General features: G+C 43.2%; 1 protein-coding gene across 2 annotated transcripts; it reads left to right on the plus strand.

Annotated features, from left to right (window-relative positions):
- Positions 1 to 3,225: 3,225 nt before the first annotated feature.
- Positions 3,226 to 24,487, plus strand: LOC115594488 (gap junction delta-2 protein-like). Of its 2 annotated transcripts, XM_030438589.1 has the most exons (3): positions 3,226 to 5,240; positions 6,974 to 7,030; positions 22,037 to 24,487. In XM_030438589.1, exons 1-3 carry the CDS (start codon positions 5,170 to 5,172, stop codon positions 22,896 to 22,898), a joined length of 990 nt encoding a protein of 329 aa, XP_030294449.1. In that variant the 5' UTR covers positions 3,226 to 5,169; the 3' UTR covers positions 22,899 to 24,487. The 2 variants fall into 2 exon arrangements, with proteins under 2 accessions (XP_030294449.1, XP_030294450.1); XM_030438590.1 differs by lacking the exon at positions 6,974 to 7,030 and having other exon boundaries at positions 3,228 to 5,240.
- Positions 24,488 to 26,580: the final 2,093 nt, after the last annotated feature.

The following is a 26,580-nucleotide window of genomic DNA, read 5'->3' on the forward strand; positions in this document are numbered from 1 at the left end:
TCTTCTTCTTCTTCTTCACATTCTTGGCAGTGTTGCTGTCATGGTCGGGCATCTTGGTATGCCGCCATCTACTGGTGGAGAAAAAAGAAACATAAAATGATTAAAAGTTGTAGCAATGTGAAAGAGCAACGCAGTTTAGACTGTAACACAAAGACATGAATCATATCGCAGCTTTATTTCATCAGTCGGATGGATGGTGTACAAACAGCAGGCTAAAGGCTAAACAAGAAAAAAGAGACTGTGAGTGAAGCGTGTTGTAACTTCGTGTTGACACAAGATGGCGTCGGTCCGTTCATCACAGCGCCAGTGTCTCACCTGCTGAGGTATTTTTCTCATAATCTCAGTCATTAGCTGTCCCGAGGCAATCACATTCTACAATTTGAAAGTATCTGTATTCAACTTGAAATGCCTACCACAAATGTGTAGTCTTGTTTTCCTGGTAATCCCCGGCTAAGTGTATTTCTATATAAGCTTTATAAAGGTGCACATTTTTAATCACAACTGGAAGATATTCACTGGACTGACTGCTTTTCGTCTGAATAAACAAACTCTCTTTGTTTTCATGACTGAGTAAACTGAATAAAATAACTGATCTCAAAGGACAACACGCTGTTTTATATGTGGTGGACCCTGCCACCTTTCTAGCTTCAAACAGTGTTCTGGGGACCTCATTTTCCTTTGAGAACAGCTTGTTTACTCAGCTATGGAAAAAATGCATATTTCTGAGATTTTATTACTTCATTAATATCATCATAGTGCCCCTTTAAAGCTTTATCTGTCTAATCCACCTCCAGTTTACCTGGTTTATATGTTGATGTCTACACAGTTGGTGAGTGTATCCTTGCCTAAGCCCTGTATATCCTCCCATTGATAATGTCTGTGTTATACCTATATAACACCTGACATTACTGACATTAATGTTTTGATCTCATCCCTATCTTAACCCACGTTCTTGTTGTTGAAAGAGTAACACCTGCTTTTGTTCAGGGCAGGCTATTTTGAGCCATCGCTACAATGTGCACATGCACAGTCCGACAGTATATTGGTCATATTGATGCCAGATTTCGCTGGCAACCTTTCAGCGTCAAGCCAAGAGGCGGCATTATCTTTTTTGAACAAAATTCAATCACAGTTGTGGGTAGCAGTATGAAGGTGTGAAAAGAGGATGTCTGACTTGTTGAGGTCTATTATGTCAGACACTTTTTCGAAAATTGGTGTAACGTGCTGTTATGTTTGCAGGATCGACTGTCGCTCCCCTTTGATGACCTCCAGCTTATTGGACAGCTGCTGTCCAGAAGGTTGAAGCCCTGTGGCAATATACAAGGTGACTTCATTTGTTGGCTTCACCCAATGACGGACGAACAATAGTAATGCATTTCATTTTTAAACCCTTCAGAACAGACAGACTTGCCATTTTCGTTGCTAATATTTTGCATACTGCTGATTTTGCATAATATATGCCTTATATATTTCTGTCATTATTCAGAGATAATCCACTATGAGATATTTGTAAATTGAAATAGGGATCTTGCTGCAGTACAACAAAGCTGGACTCTGCTCTTTCTACCCGCATTCATTTAAATACTAAGCTACAATTCATCATAAGCATACTCACATTGATTAATAATCACCTCTGATTTCCATATTTTAACAAGAGCCCTTGTTGAGAGAATAATTTCTCTCTTGCATAATTTTTAGAAACATTACACGGCTTAAAATATTTGTGTGTAGAGTACTTATATGGTATGTTTCCAACGTGAGCTTAAAGGAACACTGCGTAGTTTTGGAGATGAAATTCAAACTTGAATTTTTATATATTTACAATATTAAGAAGATAACAATACAAACTCAGAAATATGTATCGTATCCAGAACTGAATAAACAAGCTGTTCTCAGAGGAAATAAGATCCCCAGAACACTGTGTGAAGCTAGAAAGTTGGTGGAGTCCGCCAAAAAAAAAAAAAACAAGGAAAAAACCTTTAATGTCGGTTTGTTTATTCAGAATGAAAATGTCTTCCCCAAAACTACATAGTCGCACCTTTAAAATAAATATTGTATGTTTTGAAATGTTGGATGGACAATGTAACGTAACATGGCAGACTTGAAACACAAATCAGCACCCTAACTATTGCACTAATATGAATTATATTTGTGTTTTTGATGTAAATATATGTATGTGGGTATAAAATATGTGTGTTTTTCTGCATGCTTGAATTCTGTGTTCTAGGTCGCTGAAGACACACCTGCGCCTCCCTCTCTCATCCAGCTCTTAACCCCGCTACTCAGAGTGCCGACCGGCTGATGCCAGCGCTTCAGCTGCTCTTTTTGCAGCCATAGCCTCGCCAAACGAGAGCCATCACACTCCACTGCCCGTCTCCCCTCCCTGCTCTCCTCAACAGCACTCCTACGCCATATGTCCTTGGTAAGGGAAAGACCCCAAGTCCCCCCCCTGCTGAAGATGCTGATCTAACAAAATCCTCTTTCGCTCTCTGTCTCCCCCACTCTGTCTTTCTCTCTCTCTCTCTCTCTCACACATACACACACACAGAGGGTTTTTGTGATCTATCTTGTTGTGTACTCATGCACACGACAAGATAGATCGATCACTAATGCACTGGAGAGGTTGTTGTGTGAGGGCTGTGATTTTGAATTTGCTCACCTCATAGCACAGGATTTGAGTTTGTGAAGGTGGTAATCAAATTTCTCCCAAAGCGCCGTCAGAGGCACGCGCCTTAGTCTGCAAAAAATAAACTGTCGGCTACAAAAGCGTGGCATCCAAATTCAAAGAGGCGTAGCTGAAAATGAATTGTTCCTGTCACCTCAAGCCATGACTTCATTCATGGTGCGCTGGTCTCTTGTCATGCCACTGCATCATTTACTTCTGCATAACTTGACTCACTCTTGGAGCTGGGGAAACCTTGCTATGACTCACATCTCATGTATTTGTCAAGTGTGCGGGCATCTAAATTACATTTTTCATGAATCTGTGTGATTGGCCGAATGGATTGACTTTATTAGACATCTCCCTTTTAAAAAAAAACACCAGCTCTGCTGGGGGATGTGTGTAATGGAGGGAGACCAACCCATTTCCACATCGCCTTAATATAAATCTAATGAATGCAGCTTTCAATGTCACGGCAAAGTACAATACGGCGCTCATCTCTCCTGAGAGGTGGAGAGAGCATGGGGGTGTAATGGAGGGAGTGGGGGTAGGACGGAATGAGGGGCAGAAAGAGGAGATGAGGAGAGGAAATTCGGAAAGGGCACGAGGGTTGGGTCAGGGTGAAATAGGTGTGTTGTCATCGCCAATACGGTAAGATGGAGAAAGGGAGGAGATAGGTGGGGGATGGGGTGGAGCAGAGCCGCGGCTCTCCTGTAAACCTCCTCCTGGAAGTACGGGCTGGATGATGTATGACAGAGAGTGAGGAAAGGAGAGGAAGAGAGCATAAGGAGGAGTCCGGGAAACACCACTGGCCCGGCTTCCAGACTGGAACAAAGGATTGCGGTGGAGACAGGGCAGAAGGCACGGTTAGATCACAAAAGCCCCTCTTTTTTCCTGTGCAACATCAGGCAGGAAGAGGCACGGCAGCAGTACGGTGGGAGGCATTCTTGCAAGCATAAGTGAAGCAGCGATCAGGGAAGCAATCCAAGCACATTTACCAGAGGACGGGAGGGAGGGAGAGGGAAGGAGAGGGAAGGAGGGAGGAGAGAGAGCAGATCTATGAGAGGAGGAGGAGGATGAGGAGGAGGAAGGTGGGGGGAGTGTTGCATGCTCGCAGAGTGTGACAGAGATAGAGCGGTTCCCTGAGACAGAGGCAGAGGGGGAGAGCGCAAAGCAGGGATGGGGACCGAGCGCTGAGACAGAGGTAGCTGGCAAGACTGAGGGACCTGCACACAGACGTGAGCAAAGAAGGGGGAAGGAGGAAGAGAGTGGAGGTTGAAGGAGAGCAAGGAGGAAGGGGGGAGAGAGGGATGCAGGATGATGGAGCCCAGAAATAGGCTTCACAGGACAGCTTTTCGTCCCGGCTCTCTGCGACAGACATGACTCTGGGCACTGGACTGTGCTGAAATTAGCCAGGGGGGACAACACAGGACAGCAGGTCTGCAGCGCGCCGCCTCGGCTGAGCCTCACTGGATGCAGCAAGGCAGCTGATTTATTACTGAGGGGCTGGGTGGCAGCGTGTTTGCGTGTGCAGCTCTGAGAGTGTGTGTGCGCGCGTGTGTGCGTGTGTGTGTGCGTGTATGCAGGTTTTTATGGGTCCTTGTGGCGCTCGGAGCTGCGGGAGCGACCATTCCTCCAGTCATAAAATGACATTCAGCAGGCAGGAGCTTTGTGTGCTGGTGTGGATCTGCAGTCCTCAGTAGGAAGTGGGAGAGTGGGATTCGGAGCTGTCACCGAGTGCAAGAGAGTGTGTGTTTACAGAGCTGTTCGCTGAGGTGAGCCAAGTAGGATCAGCTGTATGCGGTGTGTGTGTGTGTGCGCGTGTGTGTGAGAGAGAGAGTGTGTATGTTTAGGTTAGAGTAGCAAGGGTGCAGCAAAGGCAAAGATCCGACACAATGCAAGGACGAGCGCAGAGCAGCACTGATGGCAGGCAGTGCAGGTAAAGTACAAGGAGTGCCCTGGGGGTAGGGTGGAGGACGAAGGCAGGGACAGGAGGCGGAAGAAGAGGGGAAGGAGCAACGGGACGGGGACGGAGAGAGGCAAGTGGAAAAGAGAGGGAGATCATGGCTGTCATGCAGTGAGCTATAGCATATGCTGTAGCGCAGAACAGAGTGGTGCGGCAGGGGGAGGACAAGCATCAGCGCACAGGGGAAGGGGGGGGGGGAGAGAAGGGGAGAGGAGATCGAGGGAGAAAGGAGGGGGGAGGCAATCAGCCCAGCACCTCTCCTCCACCAGGAAGGGAAGCACAGCGGGACAGGCCCAGGAGAGGACACTATCACACGCACACACAGAGATACACAGAGTCATAGACAAAGAGAGGCCAGGTCGATTGTAGAGGTCAAAAAAGAGAGCTGGTGCGGGACGAGGGTCGGGTGTAACCCCCCCCCCCCACGCCGGGCCCGTCCTGGGAAGAAGAAGAAGAAGAAGACGAAGGAGTGCGCTGGAGAACGAGTGGTCTGCCCCTAAAGTCCCGTTTCTTCTGAGAGCTCGGCCACTTATCCATCACCATGGGAGAATGGACCATTTTGGAGAGGCTGCTGGAGGCGGCTGTCCAGCAGCACTCTACCATGATCGGAAGGTAAGACCCTGATCGATATTTGTGGGCGAAGGTCCCGTGTCTGTGTTGAGCTGGGTGATTTAATGTACAGTATATGTTATGTCAGTGACATCCCTACAGAGACCCCCCCTCCTCAGGCTTGTCCCAGTGCTCTCCTCTGTTCTTCAGTCCCCCACAATCATCACTGCCTCCCCCCGTCCGCTCCTCCTCCCTGCTCTCCTCACCCTTATCCTCCACACTCATCATTAGTTAAGGGATAAACTAATTGCGCATAATCAATAACAGGCTTTACTGGGCATTATGGTTAATTCAGAGAGGTTCCTGTGTTGATACTACCTAATAGCCTCGCTATTGATAGATAACGCTTGATACCGTTGGCCGCAGACCAATAGGACAGAGGGAGGCGAGGGGAGCGGGAGTGAGAGGAGAGCAGAGGTGCAGAAGATGAAAGGATGGCGAGAAAGCAGGTGTTGAAGGTAGAATCAAAGGGGGAGTAAATGGCTCCGAACTCCGTGTGAACTTGAGACAGGAAATGAACAAAAAAAAACAAAAAAACAAGTTCATTCAGTTTGATCTTCCCGAACAGACACGAATTTGCATCACAGTGAAAGCCCGATTCGATAGTTCCTCATATTTTGCCTGAGAATGGTTCGTGGTGGAGGGTTGAACAGATGAGCTTTTAGTTTGATTAGCAGTGGAGACACGCCATGGAGACATGCTGTAAAATCTGTGTGAAAAAAACAAAAACAAAAAAAAATGTGCTCCACATCATCTCTGTGTGATTAATTAAATGAAAAAGGGGCATTTTCCACCCATTAAACACAATCTCGAATGTCATGGTGAGATTCTCATTTGGAAAAGTGAAGAGTGAAAGAAACCCCCAGATGTAAGGATTTGTGATTTGAATTTTACCTTTCAGGGAAAAACAAAGAGACAAAGACCACAAATTTGACTGCACTGCTGTACTCATTAATAGTCCGCAACAAGGGCATGGCCTAACCTTCTCTTTGCTCCAGTGGCTTTTTCTGAGTGTGTGTGGGTGTATGAGTCTTACTCTGTGTGGAAGTTAAAGGAGTGGAAATTGGCTCGGGCATTTATTGACTACAGTGTGCGCTGTGCGCAGAGGCATTAGGCTATATCTTTCAAAATCAGCGTCATTGCAGCTGCATCAGAGCGACAGAGATGATGTGAGCCGCATTAGACCAAAACTTCTGTTGATCAGGGATCTGGAAAACGTGTGATGGAGATTTTCCTTCCAATCAAAACACTACACCAAGTCATTTCAGTGAGTTCTTCCTCTGTGGCTGAAAGTGCCTTCATCAATGAAATCACATGGTATAGTCCTCAGATGGAAGGAAAACCTGCATATACTGCAGCTTGTTGACTCGATTTAAAGGTGCATTAAGCAATATTTTGTACCATTTAATTATATGACTCCCTCCTGCTCGTGGGATTGGTAGTATTACCGGTGTGGCTGAGGGTCAACATCTCACAGCTTTCAGCCATTTTCAGCTCATTGTTTTGGTTTCTGGAGCGACAAAACCAAAACAATGTCGGCTCGTGGGCGGCTGCTCCCAACACAGAAGCTAAGTCAAGCTAATTGTATGCTAACTGCCCCAGTGTGAAATGGCAAAGAGCCGAAGTAACTGGTGAAGAAACCTCGAACAAGCCAAAAAGAGACAGATATTTTTCTCATGAGCTGGCAGACCAGACAAGGGCTAAATGCCAGTGAATATTGGAATTACATTCAACAGGTGGCCAGACAAAGGAGACCAAAGGGATGTCCGTGTTGCTCTGTTTCTGCTGGATTTGTAAGTAGGCAACTGTTTGCTAACATGTTAGCTATAACAACTTCATAAGCTAATTGCTAACTGTTGTGAACTTGTTCTGGAGTCTTTCCGCCCCCTAGTGGTCAAAAAAATTACTTAATGCAGCTTTACAATCCAGTCCTGGCAGCTGAATCAGTAAAACCCCGTGAGCACGGGGTACCAAGAATGCTGAAAATTAATCTCCGGATGATTCAGTGACTGTGAGTCACCTACAGTTTTTCAGAGGCACAGAAGCAACTCTCAATTTGTCTGCTACCTCTTTCAAAAGTCATAATGAATACTCCGATGACGTAATGGCTCCATCTTACATGCTTAATTTGAGCTATTTGTTGATCATGCACTTCACTGGTTGAGCATTGAAAAGGTTCCCTGAACACTTAAAATACATTTAGTGAAATGAGCTTTCTCTTGCTAAATTCAGAATAGTGCTATATGCACAGGCTTTTGTTTCTTCATATTATAGAATCTACAAGATTAATTACCAGTTGTGTCAAAACATCCAAAATATTATAACATTTGAGAGTTAAATGGTAATGGTAAAAAAAGCCTCATGCAGTAAGTAGTTTGTGTGCAGCTTTGTGCTACCGTATTGAATACAGTGAAATGCTCTGTAAACGATCCCTACGTGTTTTGGCTTCCCTCAGACTGTGTTTGTCCTACAAGGCTCTCTATTTGACCCTAGGGCATTAGCTGTAACATTAGCTGCTTTCCAGTGAGGTTTCCTCCTTCTACTCTGCTTGTCTATGCTATGCGAGTCAAGAAACATCGTCTTTGTACAGTATTTTAGGCTCTAGATCCCTGAATTTCTTTTTTTTTTACCCTTGCCAAGTCGATTTAAATGTTGTCCCCAGCTAGCTTGTTTGCAGGATATCTCAAAAAACATATTGGAGAATTCGTATGCAGTTTGGTGGATAGAGAGACCTTGGGTTAGGGTGTAACAGTTTATTATTAAGTGGTGGTCTGGATCTTGGCTCTTTAGCTGTAGGCAGGCATTTTTAGACATTAGATTTTTTTTAGACAATCTTAGCAAAAACACAAAAATGACTAAAGAAAAAAAAGACTTGATTCCTAATCCAAGCATGTGTCTGCATGGTCAGGAAATTAATGACACTTAACATTTAAATAATCCGAATGATGTTTTTGGATGTACCAGCAAGTTGGAGAATTGTTCACCACTGGCACAGTTTTGTGCTGTAAAGATGCCTCCTAGATTGTTAATGAGCAACTCCACACTAAATCACGTATGGAGCCAAAATTGTTGCACTGACCTCTATGGGTTGAAAGGTTCAAGTCTGTTGCACCACTGACCACACCCAACAGGACCGTTGGGTGTGGTCAGGTGTGGTCTGTTGCACTTGTGAACACAACCAACTGTGACGTAGCGTTGCACTGTTGTGCATTGTGAAGTCCTGAACTTCACAGGGTGTGGCCGGAGCATGCAGCAACTACTAGATGCCATCACATGTAGGATGTTCAGCCTGTGTATAGTTTTCTCTCATGGACTTTGCATGTGTGCGCTTGCAGTTCAAAGGATGCGGTTCCAAAGTACAGAACAGTGATGTCTCCCCATGGCTGAAAGGTCTCCCCTGCATCAAAACTTTGGAACATGGTTGCATGTCAGTCATCTATATGAGTGCCGACCCTCTCTCTTGCAACGTGAGGATGTAGCTCCACCATGAATCGCTGTCAGATAGCATTGTTGGATGTCTAGACTGTCTAATCCAGCTACAATTAAGGTGTCTCTTAATTGTAGGTTTTAAGCTAACCTATGCCCTGGCATAGGATAGATAATTAGCCCAGGCATACGTACGAGTGTAAAAATAGAAAGGGACCAACTCGACGCAGTGGCATAGGTTAGCTTAACTTACGGTCTTTGAAAGAGACAGACGATTGAGAGTTGCTTCTGTGCCTCTGACTAACCACAGGTGGCTTGCATAATATGACTCATTCAAAGATTAATGTTGTGTATTGTGATTTCCATATGCCTGACTTCTAACTGGGCAATGTACAGTGTGTGCATGGTTAACCAATGTCTGTAATCATGATTACACAGTGAAAGAAATCATTGTCAAGGCTGCATTTACCTCATTCTCTCGCCCCAAACCAAATTTACTGTATATTCACAGTTATAATGACCCAGGGGCTTTCAGCATTAGATAAGCGACAGTTCAGTATGGCCTGAATGGTGTCTCAGTGTATCTGATTCAGCGTGTTAATTATGGAAATTAATTAAGTTTCTGCTCTTGATGGGCAGAGCCTGCAAACAGGTGAAGGCACCACTAGGGCTATAGATTAAGTACAACCTCATAAACATTACTTCAAGATTTGTAGTGTACATTTATTCCTGTTGTACATTTTCTGACAAATATTTTCTTTCAGAGAGTGTATGTTAAAATTATCATAGTTTCATTAGGCTCTTCTGCATACCCGATTTTTGTCACCAAAACTAATCAAACCTTTTTGTGTTGATGTGCCGACGATACACCGATGTGTTTGTGTAAATTAATACCAGCAGCCTTGACAACGATTATTTGTGTGTTTTAAAATGTTGTGCACATAATGACAATAATGATAATTTACACACATGTGTACATATTTATGTAAACATTAACACATTCTGTAGTTCATAAAAATGTCGACAGGTTTTAGATTAGTGTACAGCGTTCAAATAGGGATTTACTGGTAGGTCTGGTGTAGCACTTTACACGAGTCTATTTTATAGTATTTCAATCATTACAAATGTTGCAATAGTTTAATTATTTACTGTTCCATTCACCCTCTTTATTTGTTCTGCTGATCAGACTGGCATTTAAAAACCTTGACAAAAAATGCTAATGCACAAAAGAGATGTTTAATCCAGTGGGGAAAAAAACAACAGCTTGTGTACTTTGCTGATCTGCCAAAAACAGCGATTTGTCCACAAAACCCTGCAAACAACCGAATGTGGAGGTTATTTGTCAAACATCCAGTGATGAGTATTTGTTGGACCACCAGACCAGTTAGTCTATTTTATTTCCATGTGAGATGTCACTCTATTTCTTTTAGTAAAGTTAGATGTTACATACGTAAATACTAAGTTTCTTCTATCTATCTATCTATCTATCTATCTATCTATCTATCTATCTATCTATCTATCTATCTATCTTCTGCTGTAATCGTGTGTTGTGTGATATAATGCATACTTCTATTTAAGGAAAATAAAACATATCACTCTTGCCCAGAACAGTGACTTTAAAGGTGCAAATTGTAAGAATAGTAATTTAAAAGATTAATATCGAAGATGTATTGTGTTGCAGAGATATCCACTGAAGTTAGCATGCTAAGCAGCTAGCACCTGCCAAAGTTAATGAGCTATGTAAGCACCCTGTTTGTTTAGAGTTGCTAGGTGGCCGTTTCTTTCATATTGCAACTTTTAATTATTTTAATTACATGTACATTTCCCATCTAATTGTATGCCATCAGTTCAGTTTTTATATCATGTTGACTCAATGTTGATAAATTAGTCTGATTAAGACGTGCATAAAGCATTTTTTTTGTAGATTCAGATATTACAACTGAAGATAAGAGGAAGTTTTACAAAAAAAGTGTTTATTATTCCAGTATTATACATACAAATAATGCATTTCAAATTGTAGAGGTGTTACATTTAAGTGCTAAAAGTCACGGTTTATGCAAATTGTATTATTTAAATTTTTTGCGTGTATACCAACACAATATATTTAAACTTGACATACATCATTTTATTTTCCACACTTGGGTCCTCAGATGTTTTGTAGACCACAGGTGTGTGTCTATCTGTGTCATGTAATAATAATAATAATAAAAAAAAGAGTCTTTCTACCGTGAGAGGATGAAGCCGTTGGGTTCAAGTTAAACACCTTGCAGGTAGGAAAGACAAAGGAAAGGAAGTGTGTTGATGCATCTTCCCCTACACTGCAATGCTGTAGCGAGGTCAGTGCCAAAGACAAGTAGAGCGAAAACAGAGGCAGAGATAATGGAGGGCTAGAGTGATCTAAGGAAGATAAAATAATAAAGGTTGCCGGATGGAAGGAGAGGATGTGAGCGGTACAGGCAGAACAAAAAGGGTACAAAGGAAGGGAGAAGGAGGGGGGGGGGTGGAGGCGGTGTAAGAGACGGAGGCAGGAAGAGAAGTTTTCCCTCTGCAGAGGTTCAGTGCTGTGAATCTGTGTCAGAGCTCGTTCCTCTGGAGCTGCTGACTGACCCTGCCACTGAGGTAAAACAGTCTGCACAAACTTAGCACGTGTCCTCTGCATTGAGGAGGATTTTTTTTCCTAAACATACAAGAGACTTATGAGTTTTTAATTCTACATCTGTACGAATGTAACGCTCTCACTGTAGTGCTGGCAAGGTGAGGATGAGGACGCTGCCGTCCTGAGAGAAATTACATGCAATATTCACCATCTACTGTTAACACAGCAATGCAGGTTTGGCTGAATAAACAGCAGCTTTAATAAGAGGCAGGAGCACTCTGTTATTGCGCCACATTTGCATTTCAATCAGACTAATAATTATTTTAGAGAGCAGAATTTTTTTTTGTTCGGATTTAATTTTTAATGAAATTTCTGTTTAGATTTTCCTTTTGTTTGCTTTTTTTAGTTAAACTATTATTTAACATCCATCTCTCCCTACTTGAACATCATAAATACTTCATGAAATCTTAATAAATGTTATGTGGCCCTTGTTGCAAGATGCAACCGATGTTCATTAAAAATGTATGCACATTTTACCAGCCTTTTAATGTAATGGATAGAGTGGTGTATGAAACATCTTGTTGCTTTGTAGTTCGCTTTATATCGTAAAGAAAAAAACAACTTGAGTGGAGAGTCCTAAAAGGTTTGATGAAACCAAATATATCTACGTCCTTTTTTTGTTGTCTCTAAAAGCAAAGCCGAGATGACGGTCTGCCTCTTCGCCCCAAAATTGTTCCCTCCTGCAGTTTCGGTGCACGTATTTCAGTCCTCTCTCCACTTTTGCCTAAATGGGTCAGGATAGCCACAAGAAGGAGGTACCCTACTTTGCGAAGGGCACCCTACTTCTCCCAAAATAATATGAGATGCAGGAATGCTCAGCTTTAATTGAGGGCACTATCTTAATAGTGGCTGAAACCGGGATGTATTTAATTCATCATTAATAATCAGCTTCCTGTATAAAAATCTATACAGTATTTGGAGATTGTGCTGCAAAGAAAAACACTGGAAACAATATTTCATCGTTTGACAGGATCAGCAATCCATCATCCTGTGGCGACGAGCGGGGCTGTCGCTCAGATTAAACCATTTTTCTGCACATCTAGAGTTGTCATTAGTTTATTTGTGCAGCAATCCCTGATGTTGAATGGTATCGATTATACCGCTCGACAGGGGGGATTTCGCCACTAAAGCTGAGCTCAGCTCTCATTCAGCGCAGGCTATTATTCATCCCAGCAACACATCGATGGTGTGTGTGTGAGCTTTACCGGGCATGTAATGTTTTCCTATACACAGCCTGAGCGTTCTTTATTTCAATGATTTTCCCCGGGACGTGATAGAATTCCTTAATTAGGTGAGGACAAGACTCCAGAACATGTTCTGCACCGTGAGTCTATTCTTAACCAACAGCTCTCACAAACCCAGAAGTCACAGTACTGTGATCTGTCACATATGTTTGTTTGAACAGCATAATGTGTGGCTCTATTTTCAAGATCGTGAATGTACAAATAGACTGTACACAGATATATTTTTAGTTGTTGTTTGTAAAAAAAAAAAAGAAAAGATGTATGTATGTAAATATCAGTTTAAGTGAATTATAAACACCAATCCTTGTATCAGAGGATCAAACTCACTTATACAGACTTTGTTTTATAAAATAAATAAATATCAATGCAAGGAAACTCATCTATGTCAATATCTTTGCATTACTTTTTCCTTAATGTCGTATTTCAAATGATACACATTACATTTAATTGCCAAAGCAGCTCAGAGGGCATTTTTAATTGCATCAAGTAATCCTTATTATGTGTAGTACATAGACTACAGTAAGCCATTACACAAGGGAAATACACAATCCACAGTTGGCTGAATGTGTTTTTATATCCCTGAGGCGTGTTCTCTTTAAAGTGATATAGTGTAATTTTGAATTTTTCAGAGCAGATCGCTGATTAAAATGTACACCGTGTCCCATAGTTGGGAAAAAAAAACTAGAAAGTGTGGTAAATGAATATAAAGGTGTGATGTTATTAAAAGTTTCCAACCCAATTTAAAGCGAAACACAGAGGAAGAAAGTTCTAGCAACATTATCAGCTTCAGTCAGGTTGCCAGAAAGATGTTTAATGCGCCAAAAAAGTTAGCAATCGCCGTGAGGGGAGCAGGTGTGGTTCCACAGACCTCATTACGTTGGATGTGTTCCCCTGGATGTTACCTTACATGTACTTTCATGTCGTCAAAATGATTTATAAAGCTGTTAAATCAATGTTTTCATATTAGCAATCGATCTAATGAAAATCGGCTCACTCATGAAACCTGTAAGCTATAAACCCACACAGAAATATAAAACCTCTTTAGTGTCTTTTAGTTCACTGTTTTGGTTTCACGGCCACATCTTCGATTCAGTCTCATGGCTCTCATCACGGGGCTGTTCTGCACACGGGAGCATGGATATCCAACCAGAACCCAACTTTAGAAATGATGTTGGGTCGGCTCACGTCATGTAAAAAAACGTGGTGTAGGAATAGATAAACACTGTGTGCAAATAAATGATAAGATAAGTGATATTGAGTGACGATAATGATAATAAATTATGGACCTCGACATACTTAAACCGCATCGAGCTCGAGTCGGATCCAGTCGTAAAGAAATAAAAACAAAAACTCATGTGGAAGTTAAATCCTAGCAGAACAGATATTTTGTGCATAAACTTTTTAATCAAGCAACCTTCAAGGTACTTCTCATAATAATTAAGATGTTTTCCATGTTCATTCTGTTAAAAATGTCACAATATAAAAGTGAAGAGGAGGTGAACGTGCTGTATTTAGCACAGAACATTAGATTTACCTCATTAACCGACCGCGCTAATGACTTCTTCATATTCTCTGTAGAAATAATGTCATGTACTTCAAAAAAACTGGTGTGAACTCAACTTTTTTATTTTTATCACACGTTTTTTTTTTTTTTATCACAACTCGCTCGTCCGTGTGATTGATCACAGACATTCAACCAGGGGCTTATTGATTTGTTTCAGGAAAAACACTGAAAACATATCTTTGAATTGAATTTCTTGAGAGGATCCCTTCGTGTTCACATCAGGTCAGATGTCTTTCCACATCCTCGAATCCTCCATCGCTCCCTCAGCTCGACACAAGCTGGCCAAGTGGGCCGATGTCCAGTCAGCCGAGTCAGTGACCGTTATGACGGAGGAGGTGAAGCAGCGTCGGCCCCGCGTGCCTCCGCTTAATTGCTTGAGTAAATGAAGAAATGTGGAAAACCGCACAAAGAAACTGAGACATTTAGAAACTGTTTATAAATCCACAATAACTCCAGCAGACACACTAAACTGACGGAGACATTAACAATGTAAATCCAGATGATGTAGCTGCTTCCTATCACACACACACATCTGAGGGACTGTGTACTTCCTGCTCATTCCATTTACAGTCATCCTTGCATCATGTAGCTTAAATGCAGACAAATCTGTGCTCAGTTTGGTTTGCTGCCACTGGTGGATCATGTTGAAAATCTTCTCTTAAAAAACCCCCTTTGAATTTTCGGGGTCCACTTTGCTGTGATACCATTTGTTTTCCAGCAAACATCCCGATGGCTTGGATTGTGAATACAGCTCCGGTTAACGACAGAAAAATGTCAACTGCACAAACAAGAGAGAAGGGGAGGTTTTGTTGTAAGAATCAGAGAGAGAGGGGATCGTCTCTAATCGTAACATTAAGGGAGAAACTCACTGCGGGGCTGGCAGAGACGAGGCTGGCACATGTCCTCAGCAGACCAGAACGCAGGACAGCCACAAAAGACAGTTCACTTAGCTAGAAAATAGTTTTTTCCGACAGCTACACAATTACAATACAAAGGTGCCTGCAGGGACATTTTGTCTGATAACATCTATTTTATACTGAATTAAACCCATCATCTTCTCTTACCTTTCATGTTTATGCAGGACGAGAAACTGTCATTACTCCTAATAGCGAACGGCCTTTTGATGTGATTTATGGAATATTCTGAAAATTGCACGTCGACGCGATCAGCAAAAACCGTTAGGAGCAGGGAGGGAAATGCTGATCCCCCCCCCCCATCCATTTGAAGGTTTTCTTAAACATTCGAGTTCTTTTAGAGAGGGATACTTTCTGCCTCCCTTGGCTCAAATTGAGATGAAAGGATCACTTTTAGATGAGAGGGTAATTTTAGACAAATGGGATGGAGGGAGGCTGCATCTGGTACACGCTGCATCATCACCACGCATGGCTAGGCGCAGTGACTTAATAGAAGATGTGTGTGCGGAATAGCTTCAAACGCGATATCCTGCAGCTTTGGGGCGATTGCCGTGTCTCCCCGTTCGTTCTCAACAAAAGGAGGTTTGCTTTAGAGGGAAATCACAATCGAGGAACCTTTTGCGTCTCATGGTTTAATCTGATTTAAGCCTTTCGACGGCTGAGGTTATAATTGAAGCCGTTACCTGTGGAGACTACCTCAATTAACTCCCTCTGTTTCCTCTGTTATCCCTGAAAAAACAGCTGGGAGCCATTTCCCTTTCAGAGCGTTTGAATGCGCAAAGTGAGGCGATTACGTCCCTGCACGTGTTACAGAAAAGCGCGCAAAGGAAGTGTACAGAAATAAAAAAAAAAAAAGATTTGAATGATTTTCGTCGAAAAATCTATTTTCAAACCACTTGTGTGTTTAAACTCTCGGTAAAATATCAGTTTTATGGGTTTGAAAAAGGAGGCCAGACGTGAGTGAGGCGCCGCAGCTAGGGGGGAAAAGAGTTTAGCGTATATTAATGTATTTGTCACACCGACTCATAATGGCACTGCAGGCGGTCGTGCATGTCTGCCTGATATGTGGGCACGACCGAAAACTATTAGAACAGTTTTTGAGAGAGGAACCGTGGGTGAGGGGCGGGAGCAGAGAAATGTCTGATAATTAAGCTGCCTAATTTCTATGCCTGGTAAGGTCTTTATTCATTATGTGCCGCCATCAGCAATCAGTAGAGCTTATTATTGCGAGCGTATGGGCAGGAAGAGTATTTTTACCCAGGGTCCCTGCACTGTGCAAATATACACTTTTATACGTCTGTTACTCTTTACTCATATACAGTAAAGGGTAATTTATATTCATAGTATGTGTGTGTGTGTGTGTGTGTGTCAGAGTCAAGTCTGTGTGTTTACCAATCCATCTGTTGTTGCACTCGAGGCAATTGTAGTCCCTAGAGCCAGGCAGCAGCAGCTGCTGTATGAATGAACGTATGCGTTTGTGTGTGTTTGTGTGTGTGTGTGTGAAAGCCTCTGGGAAAGTCACAGCCTGCATGTCCAGCCGACACACCAGCCGAAGAGCAGCCATACTGTACACACAGTCTTACTGGTCAATCAGCTGCCGACACATCAGCTTGCATGGTTCCCACACCGGTCCCGTATCTGTGCGTCCTCCCTCCCGTCCCGCCTCCGGATGTAACCGCCAGCTTGTGTCTGCGCACGTTACCAACACATCAGCTGTCGGTGATGCGGCAAGAGAAAATGTAAATTGGAGAACTTTCACATGTGGGCCCCGATCCAAGCGAACAGATTAATTTTCTCGCAAATCTCATTAAATCTCAGGCACCGGGATTTGGATTTAGAGAGTCTCCAAAAAAGAAAAAAAACGTGGTGACTCATTTGAGTTGAAGGGAGGTCCTCTGGGGGGGAAAAGTGCGGGAGATGATTTAAAGAACTTTTGGTGACAGAAACTGCGGTAATCTTTCTCATTTCTCATTTTGGAATCGACTCGGCAAGTGTCCCTATTTTTACATCCTGCCCCTCAGGTTTTTAAGTCGCTGAAAGAACCCCTCCAATCTATTTCATCATTTATGGACGGTTATTGAATATTCTGCAGGTTCAGGCCTCTGCTGCTGTCCTGCCCCCGATCTGCTCTAACGTACAGTATTGGCTCGTTACTCCGCAGGACTTAAAACACTGATGTTTGCAGATAACCTTCTTCCACTGCATTCTGCTAATGCAGCAATCTGCCCCGTGCTGATTATCCTGTTATCCAGCAGCAGAGTACACACACACACACACACACACATGCAGACACAAACACACACATATAGACCTGCAAACCCACACAGCACAACACTCAATACTTGCAATGTCTTGAGATTTTTTAATGACATAAAACTGCCCAACAAACAAAGTATAGACTGAACTGGCTGAATATCTGCAGTAGAGCTGTTAAGAAAAGTTTCCTCTCTGCGAAGGTGAACAGAGCCGCACAGAGGAAACTGCAAGTTGTGTCGCATTTCATCCTCTGTTCCCCAGACAGCTTTGACTGCTGCATTCAAGTAGTCCTCGACCGCTCGCACATTAAGAGAACCGAGTTTAATTGAACGCGCGTTTGCCTTCAGGTGGTCACCTGCGACCACATCTCATGAAACGGAGCTACGCAGCAACGCGCCGCCTGTTCGTTCTCGTTAACAGCCTCGATATGTTGTTAATTCCTGCTGTCACAATCATTCACACAAATTAGATGAGAGAGACTGGATTTATATATTCATAATTAACGCGGTACACTGGGTGCCAGTTGTCCATGTGCTGAAGTGATAATACTTTTTAATCATTTTTTGGGACCACGCGTTGAAAAAGGGTGCTTCATCACTTTTGGCCTCCCTGAAGCACCACGGCGAGACTCGCAGTGTTTCGACAATGAGTCCTGTAGGCTCCTTTTATGGAGGAGAGGCAGTCTCAGTCCACTCACCCTCAGTTCAACCAGCACACAGGTCGTGTCCAACATCTGCCGTCTGTCTCTGAGCATGTTTTATTTATAGGAACACAAGCATATTTATATATAATGCACAGACAAGACGAGGGAAACAGTGGCAGAAAGTCCCAGTGTGAGGTTTTAACACAGTGTCACATTTAAGTCTTTAAAATACATTTTTAAAACTGTGACTCCTTTGTGGTATCTGTGATTTACAGGCATATCTGCAATGTCAATGAGACTAAATCACTCCGCATGTAAAGAGACTATAGCATTATAGTTTCTGCTCTTCTATAATAATGTTTTGAAATATTACACTGGGGGGGAAGAAGACTCTTCAAAAATAAGGACAAAAGATCTTTCTTGTAATAAGTCAAAGAAATCTGTGAGCAGACCAAGTCCAGTTCATCTTACTGAAATGATTGTGTCTTGTATCTCGTCTAATGAGATATTTTTTGATGAGCGTTTAGACAAAACTACTCGATTTCAGGTTTTTGCAGTGTATCTCTGAAGATCTTATTTTTTTGGGGGCGCCTCTGTTTTGTCCCTTGCATTTCGCATTCCAGGCAGCTTTAGACTTCAGTTTCTGTCAAGTTGTCAAAAATGACGTGTGAGACTTAAAGCTGAGAGCTTGTGCTGCAAGAAAAGATAGCAAAAAGGATAGCATGTATGTATGTGTGAGGTTAGGACAGTTTAAAATGTGCCAAAGTAACACATAATAAATGCGTAGAAAGTCTGCAAAAATTGAATCTCGTTTCCAGTGGGTCACAAACTGGTTGTACAGAGCTGTTGTATGTTGTATTTTAGGTCTGTAAAAAATGTTATAAAGGAATCTAAAAAGGGACATTATGGCAAATATTTCTCCCGTGAAGGACCCTCCCAGTAAGAGCTTGTGTGACTGTAGAGAGATGTGAATACCAGGCGGACTTAGTGACATTTAGTTAATGCTGTTACATGTAAGTAAGTAGACCTAACAGTAAGTGAGTGCAGACGTGCTGTTTCTATCGTTTTAAATCAGCATCCAGAGCCGCAGCGTTCTCCTCCCCCCCGACACAGAGCATGAGCTAGTTTCATATTCATGTTATCTAAACAAATATTTGCATATAAATGAGCGGTGTCGACCACAGATGTCTATCTCAGCGAGCCGTATGCGTCAGATGCCTCCTTGTGGTGCAGAGGACCATCAATATCGGCCCTTCGGTCGGATCCACTGCTGTCAGTGCAGGCAGATGCATCTGGCTCACAGCAGAGGATCAGGCTGGATGTCTTCGTGTGAATTACAAACACGACCTGCATTTAACTCCTGGAAGACCAAAGGTGCAGAAAAGCTTCATTCTCTTGTGTTTCTGAACATACTGAGAGTCAGTGTAGCGTACGTGCTCGCAGCTGCTCCGAGCACCGACGGCCGGGCATGTTTGCCATTTTGCAAAAAGTCATACACATGGATGACTCTCCCTCTTTGTGTCCTCGTGTCTGTCTTTCTCACACGAAGTAGCACACAGGCCTGCACTCGCAGGTGGAGCGGGAGCAGTCCTGCAGCGGCGCGCTGCTCTAGTTTAAGTCTGTCTCACGCTAACACATGTGTGCCTCTCTCACCGTCACCTGTCGTCCACACAGCTTTCATGAGCTGTCTCCTCCATCACCTCAGTCACAGATATTTCTCTTCACACCCCTCGAGGTAAACACATGTGTCACTTTCCAGACTCATTTTCAGGCTATTTTCTTCTCAGTACCTCGGTGTCTGCACCCCTCTTCTCCTTCCCAGATCCTCACCTTTTACTGTTTTGCAGGTTGCTGTGGTAACTCGCCTGTAAAGGCTGGTGTCGGCATTATTTTATGTCCTCGTTAAAAGATGCGGACTCAAAGGACTGTGGAGGCTCATTGGAAAGAACAGAGAGCAACTTTTCATGTGTAAACTGCACACACCTCACATCACCTGAACTTTCGCCGATTGTCATACTGACATTTCCCCCGGTTGTTCCAACCCACCTGGGGCCAGCGCCCATCCATCTCTGTCGCTTCAGAAGCCCTTGGTGGCCCAGCTGTCCTCCGACATAAGTGTGTCTTAAGTAATTGTCTCCTCCACACAGGGAGCGTGCACATCCACTGCACAGTGGCATAAATACCAGGGAGCCCCATGATGTGCAGGCTTTCCTCTCTCATTAGAAAGAGCTGACAGTGCAGCCCTAAAGCCCCAGTCCTCCTCCGCAGTGCCCATGCTGGATCGACACCAGAAGATAACAGTACAGCACACCAGTCTCTCAGAAGGCTTTGACAAGCAGCAGCACTGCTCTCTAGATCCTCTGGTCCCTGGACAGCGTGCTATAACTGCAGCACTGCACTAATGATGCTCAGCGGGAGAGTGACACTTTATCTTAAGGTGCTTGTACTAAATGTCAATAGACGATAAGGCTCTAATTATCAGACTATATATGTGTCAATAATAGCATAATAAACACATTTTTTGTTAGATTATAAGACATTTGTAAGCACTTACTGGAAACTTGTCAGCAGGATTTATTAAAGGAGACATATAATGCTCCTTTTCAGATTCATAATAAGATTTTTGGGTTACTACTATAAGAGGCTTGCATGTTTTAATACTCAGAAAACACATCAGTTGTCTCACATGTCCAGTGCTGCAGCTCTGTCTGAAACACTGTGCTTTAGCTCCTGTCTCTTTAAGGCCCCTCCTGAATACCTAGCCTGCTCTGATTGGTCGGCTCACACACACCTGAGTCAGCACAACAGAGCATCTTCCATAAATTAATTCGTAAGTGCTGCTAACTGCAAGGCATAAATCATTCAAATGTGTGACACGACGGCATAGTTTGATGTCACAAATTCACAGAATTAAAGATGAGACTACTGACGAGGCGTTTAAGGAGCAGTGTTATCTGTTGGAGGGAGGAGCTTCTGTTGGTTTGGACGTTTTAACTGTCAAGATCTTTTACCTGTATAAAAAAAGCATTAATGCATGTAATGAGTTAGAATGATGTAAGAATGAGCCACCTGTTGAATACGTGCTACAAACGCGCTAGAATAACTGCTAACTGCAAACTGTGGCTGCTGCTAGCCAAATTACCGAGTTAGCTGTGCAGCTAGCAGCGGGAGCTCAGAGTGACTTACTGCTTAGCATGCTAATTTCAGTAGATATCTCTCCACACCGTGCATAGATGTCTTTGAAATGATATCAAAAGTCTTTATTTCTTCACATTCTGTGGATATATATTTTACATTTTAAACTATATTTAAATATATATTGCACCTTTAGTGAGCGTCCTATAAGGACTTAAAAGGGCCTTATCACTCACAACATAATGCTAATTACCAGGACTTTAATATCGAGTGTTACCATGCTGGGTAACTGTCATACTCACTGATCCACAGTGCGGTGCCTAATGCTGAGGTCACTCGTCATGCAGATTCATGAGAGATTTATGAAAGGATACGGTGAAAGGCAGAAATGAATATGATCGGAAATAATTTTTACAACGCGCTCCTTAAATCAATGCATAGCAGTCGCCGTTTAAGCGTATACGTGCGGTCTCACTCGCTGATTCCCGATTACGTCCCGTTCCCTTTCAGCTCTGTGGTGAAGATGGGTGTGAAATCACCTGTTCCAGTCTCTTATGATCAGTGGAGTCATGCGTGCACGCTATCTAGAGCGAAACTCCTCCATCCTACGGTGTTGTTTGTCACAGCAGCTGACTGATAATACATTCATGCTTGAACATACCCGTGCACAGACACACATGCACACACAGGCACCTAAGAGGGGAAGGGGATCGTGCCTGATAACCGTTCTCGCTCTAATGCTCTGACATGGTTTAAGAGTACAAGGTGAAGATAGACAAAGCAACATCCAATCAGCAGCAGATTATGTGGAACCAAGAGTTACATCTTATTTTGAACAGTCAGAATCCCACCCAGATAGCTCCTGAATCTCGGTGCATTTGCTCCTTTTAACTGATGTTCTCTGTCTCCTTTCCACCCCCTCCCTGTCCTGCCCTTTCCTTCTCCTTCTGTCTCTCTGCAGGATCCTGCTGACAGTGGTGGTGATTTTCCGCATCCTGATCGTGGGCATAGTGGGCGAGAAGGTGTACGAGGATGAGCAAATCATGTTCATCTGTAACACCATGCAGCCCGGCTGCAACCAGGCCTGTTACGACAAGGCCTTCCCCATCTCGCACATCCGCTACTGGGTCTTTCAGATCATCTTGGTGTGTACGCCCAGTTTGTGCTTTATCACATATTCTGTTCACCAGTCTGCAAAGGCTCGCGACCGAAGCTACTCTCTCCTGCATCCTTACATGGATCACCACGGTCACGGTCACCACGGCCGCCATCATGACCATCATGCTCGCAAGCTCCACTCTCGCAACATCAACGGCATCCTGGTGCACCCGGACAGCAGTAAGGAGGATCACGACCTGGAGGTCAAGGAGATCCCCAACGGACCCCGGGGACTCCCTCCAACACACAAGAGTGCCAAAGTGCGACGACAAGAAGGCATTTCCCGCTTCTACGTCATCCAGGTTGTGTTCCGCAATGCGCTGGAGATCGGCTTCTTGGCCGGCCAGTACTTCCTGTACGGCTTCAACGTTCCAGGGATGTTCGAGTGTGACCGCTACCCATGTGTGAAGGAGGTTGAGTGTTACGTGTCTCGTCCCACAGAAAAGACCGTGTTTCTGGTCTTTATGTTCGCGGTGAGTGGCATTTGTGTGCTGCTCAACCTGGCTGAGCTCAACCACCTTGGCTGGAGGAAGATAAAGACGGCCATCCGAGGGGTGCAGGCCCGAAGGAAGTCCATCTGTGAAGTGCGCAAGAAGGATGTTTCACACCTGTCCCAGGCCCCGAACCTGGGCAGGACCCAGTCTAGTGAGTCAGCCTACGTCTGACAGAGGCTGCTATGCCTGGGGGCTCGAGGACCTCTTACATTTTGGAGAAGAGCTTTTCCCCGGCCCAGGACCCCCAATCATTAGGGCACAAAACTCACCACTGCATTATTATTCAGGAGCACAGACAGACTCTGTGTAGTCATGATGAAGCATCAAGTCACAAAATCTTTGACACTTCAAGAGACAAGAATCACCTCCCTGAAAAGGAACTGTGTTGCTGTAACAAAGCTTACAGCCAAAACTTACGCGATGGAGAGTTCTGCTCTGCCTAGGTGACACTAGCTGCCTTCAAAGAACCCGAAAGATTAAACTGAGCAATTACTAATGATATTAAAATACTGTAAAGATAGTCTGAGGTTGAATTATCTGAAGTTCTGCATTATTTTAACTTTGCTGTAGGTCAGAAATAATCCCCTTATTTTCCAATTATGTGTGCATATGCAAGAGCTTAAGCGTGTGCATGCATACGCATGTGTGTGGGAAAAAAAAGCCAATTTCTGACTTGAGCCAGAAAATTGAAAATGCTAAGCTAATCTGAGCTATTTGAGCGAGAGATGTTATTTCTCCTTGTCCATAATCTTCGAGTAAGGTCACTCGGCGGGCAAACACGCACCTTTTTAAACATGTTCTAAGAAACTCACACAAACAACCCACAGCACTAAAAAACTATCAGCAGAAACTGGAGCACAGCACTTGTTGTCAGTGTACCGGGCTTTTTCATAAAGATTCTCACTTTTCTTCATAGTCTCTGCATTAGGTGCCAATCAGGCTACAGACCGACATCCCCCTGGGAGCCTTTGTTGAAAGTGAGACACGTGGTGCTTTGAAGATGAGTTAGATTTACTTACTTTCCAACACTGTGTTACACACCGCATTGCTCCCGATGCCTGCAAGGCACGCTGTTTACTCTCAGACGCAGCTGAAAACAGTCGAGAAAAGTGTGTCAGTGTTTCCACTTTGTAAAGCGTGATCACTGGCTTACGGAGCTGAATGGAGTTATATAAGGATTTTTTCAGATAAACAGGAGAAAGTATTGTAGTCACAAATATTTTAACGTGTAACCTCAAGCTTTTTTTCACAAGCAGACTTGGTGCCATATTTCAAAGTTACTGTACATAGATGAGACGTGATAATTACACTTAGCCTTTTCCTAACGCAGTATAGACGGGCTTCACTTGGACGGGGGAACATGGGGTTTGGGAGGTAATGATTAATCATAGATCGCCAGCTTTAACAATATGTATTATTACTGTGCTCTTTGTTAAGCCTTCACCCTCTAATGGAGACTATACGTTCCGAGAAGTGTTTCCCCCCCTATGGACTTTGAAAAAAGGCATGTTACTGAAGCATTAATAGAATGGATAGATTATGACATGTAACTTAAAAAGAGACTGTTTTATTTATTTGCATCCTGCTCCTGTGAAATGTAATACTTAGCATGCATGAAGATGAAAAATATAAAGAGATATGAACATAGAAGCCCTCTGTGGGAATATGGAAAGAGAAAACCTGAAAGGCTCCTGAACTGCAGCAATAATAATATATAGTATGTGAAAAAATATGTGAATAAATTATTATGCAAACAGAGATTTTTGGCTGTCATGTGTTGATGATGAGTGTGTACTGCTGCCATTTTGCTTTTTATCACGTTGTTGCGAGGTGAATGTGGAATAAAATCATGAAATCCCGAGGTTATTAGTACCACAACGCTAATAAAATATTGTATTAGAGGTAAAAGTTCTGCATTCAAGGATTGAAGTCATATCAAACTTTCTTAAAGGGTCAATATGTATGACTTTTAGATATCTTTAAAATGCTCACAAATTCAAATTATCAACAGAATGTAAATATTTATATTTCCTTATTATTTTATTCTTTACAGAATGTAAACACAGCAGAGTGTGTTGCAGATAGCTAATAAAGATAGCATGCTAACCTGCTAGCCCCGGTCGGTCCCCGTTCCAAAACTTCTGCTAGCAATGTAATTACTAATGCTCCCCACAGTCCAAACCACTAGCTGCAGGGCTAAATGAGCTAACTAGCTAAAGGCTGCTACAGTTAGCGGTCACTGCTGGCGCTAACAACAACATATTGCACCTTTAAATACGTGTTATGCACAAAAAGTGAGAGTTCTATGATGATTCGTATATAATTAAACTGTTAATACTGATGCTTTCATGTGTAAGTAGCATTTTACTGATTTAGTTGTTGGATGTGGAGTTCATCTGAACTTCTACTTTACATACAGTCTGATAGTTACAGCTATAAAATGCATCACATTTTAGTGTTTAAATTATGTTTGTATAAAAGTCTAACCAGAGCTCAGATCAGCTCAGTGGAGCAGAAAATGGAAAACACTCATGTAGATTTAGTTTGGGAATGTAGTTAAAGGGTAACTCCGCAAGTTTTACACTTTAAAGTGTGTTTACAGGTCTTGGGGAGGACTTCAGCATATGTGGAAAAAAAGTAGTATAAAACCCTTTGTGGCTCCAGAGGAAGCTGCATGTAATCTCGTAAGTCACCTCCAGCGATGTCACTCAGTGGCTAAGTTGCATTGTGGGTAACGTACGCACCATGTTTTGGTCTTCTCCTAAAACACTTAAACAAATGGTCAGAATCAACACAGAAGAACCAGAGATGTCATTTTTGTTTTATTCCACGCAATTCTTCCTTTTAAAAAAAAAAACCTGGCACATATGCTGCCTCAACGTATACAGTCGTGCTCTTAAGACCTGATAACACACTTTGATATGTACAATTTGATAGAGATACCCTTTTAAACAGAGTTGAGTTATTATATTTCATTAGCTTTCACCACTGGCGGTGTACATGACGGTGTGCTATGACTGCAGCATGAAATATACAGTGGTTTTTCATGTTGCATAGAGAACAGTCCACACTGACTGCAGAGTTCAACGCAGTGCTTTCAGCTGCACAGATTGAAACCCGGCTTTAATATTTATTATTCAATGCTAAGAAATGATACATCTCCGAGGGCTACATTTAGTGCACTCTCTGACTTTCTCGCCATGAATTATAGATATTTAACCTGCTCGCTTCATGTTGTAAAACTCCCGACTGAAGTCAATTTGTCAGGAAAACTACACAGGAACTTTTTTGAAATTCATTTCCACTGACAACTGCCACGTCTCTGCAGAGTGTTTACAGTAGCATATATCTGATTCTCACACTGTTTTCTCTCGAGCTCAGCGTGAGTCATAGGCAGGTAAGTTACTAGAGCGGACCTGATAATTCCGGTAATGAGCGAGGTTATCGAGGGAGATGTGTGGGGGCGGCGGTGAACCTTTTAGTGTTATTAAACCTTCAGTCGGCGCGGGCGTCATGTGGCCGCGTCCTGGGGAACACTGAGAGCACAGTGGGACGAGAGGAAGAGGGACGAGCGTGATGGAGGGGCGCGTTAATAAAGCTGATTGTCTGATAGGACGTAGAGTAATGAATTGTGTGGTTTATTCATTCACTTAAAGGCCACGCTGTGTTCTTATTGACATGTGGGGAGCAGTGATTGACCGTCTGCCGGCGTGTGATGCACATTCACATCAACGAGCATCCCACGACCACACACATGCGCACGGAGAGAGTCAATAAATGCCTAAACAAAAGGCTTTCTGAGGATGTAGCCGGGCCGGTTGCTGTGGTGACAGGAGGGCAGTAATGATGTTAA

Source organism: Sparus aurata, chromosome 13 (genome assembly GCF_900880675.1).
Source record: "Sparus aurata chromosome 13, fSpaAur1.1, whole genome shotgun sequence".
Taxonomy (NCBI): domain Eukaryota; kingdom Metazoa; phylum Chordata; class Actinopteri; order Spariformes; family Sparidae; genus Sparus; species Sparus aurata.

Bases quoted from the DNA above. Each gene is read 5' to 3' on its own strand.
- LOC115594488 (XM_030438589.1), top strand. From the start codon at position 5,170: ATGGGAGAATGGACCATTTTGGAGAGGCTGCTGGAGGCGGCTGTCCAG. The intron at 5,241-6,973 runs GTAAGACCCTGA...TACATTCAACAG, and splicing joins CACTCTACCATGATCGGAAG to GTGGCCAGACAAAGGAGACC. The intron at 7,031-22,036 runs GTAAGTAGGCAA...GTCTCTCTGCAG, and splicing joins GCTCTGTTTCTGCTGGATTT to GATCCTGCTGACAGTGGTGG.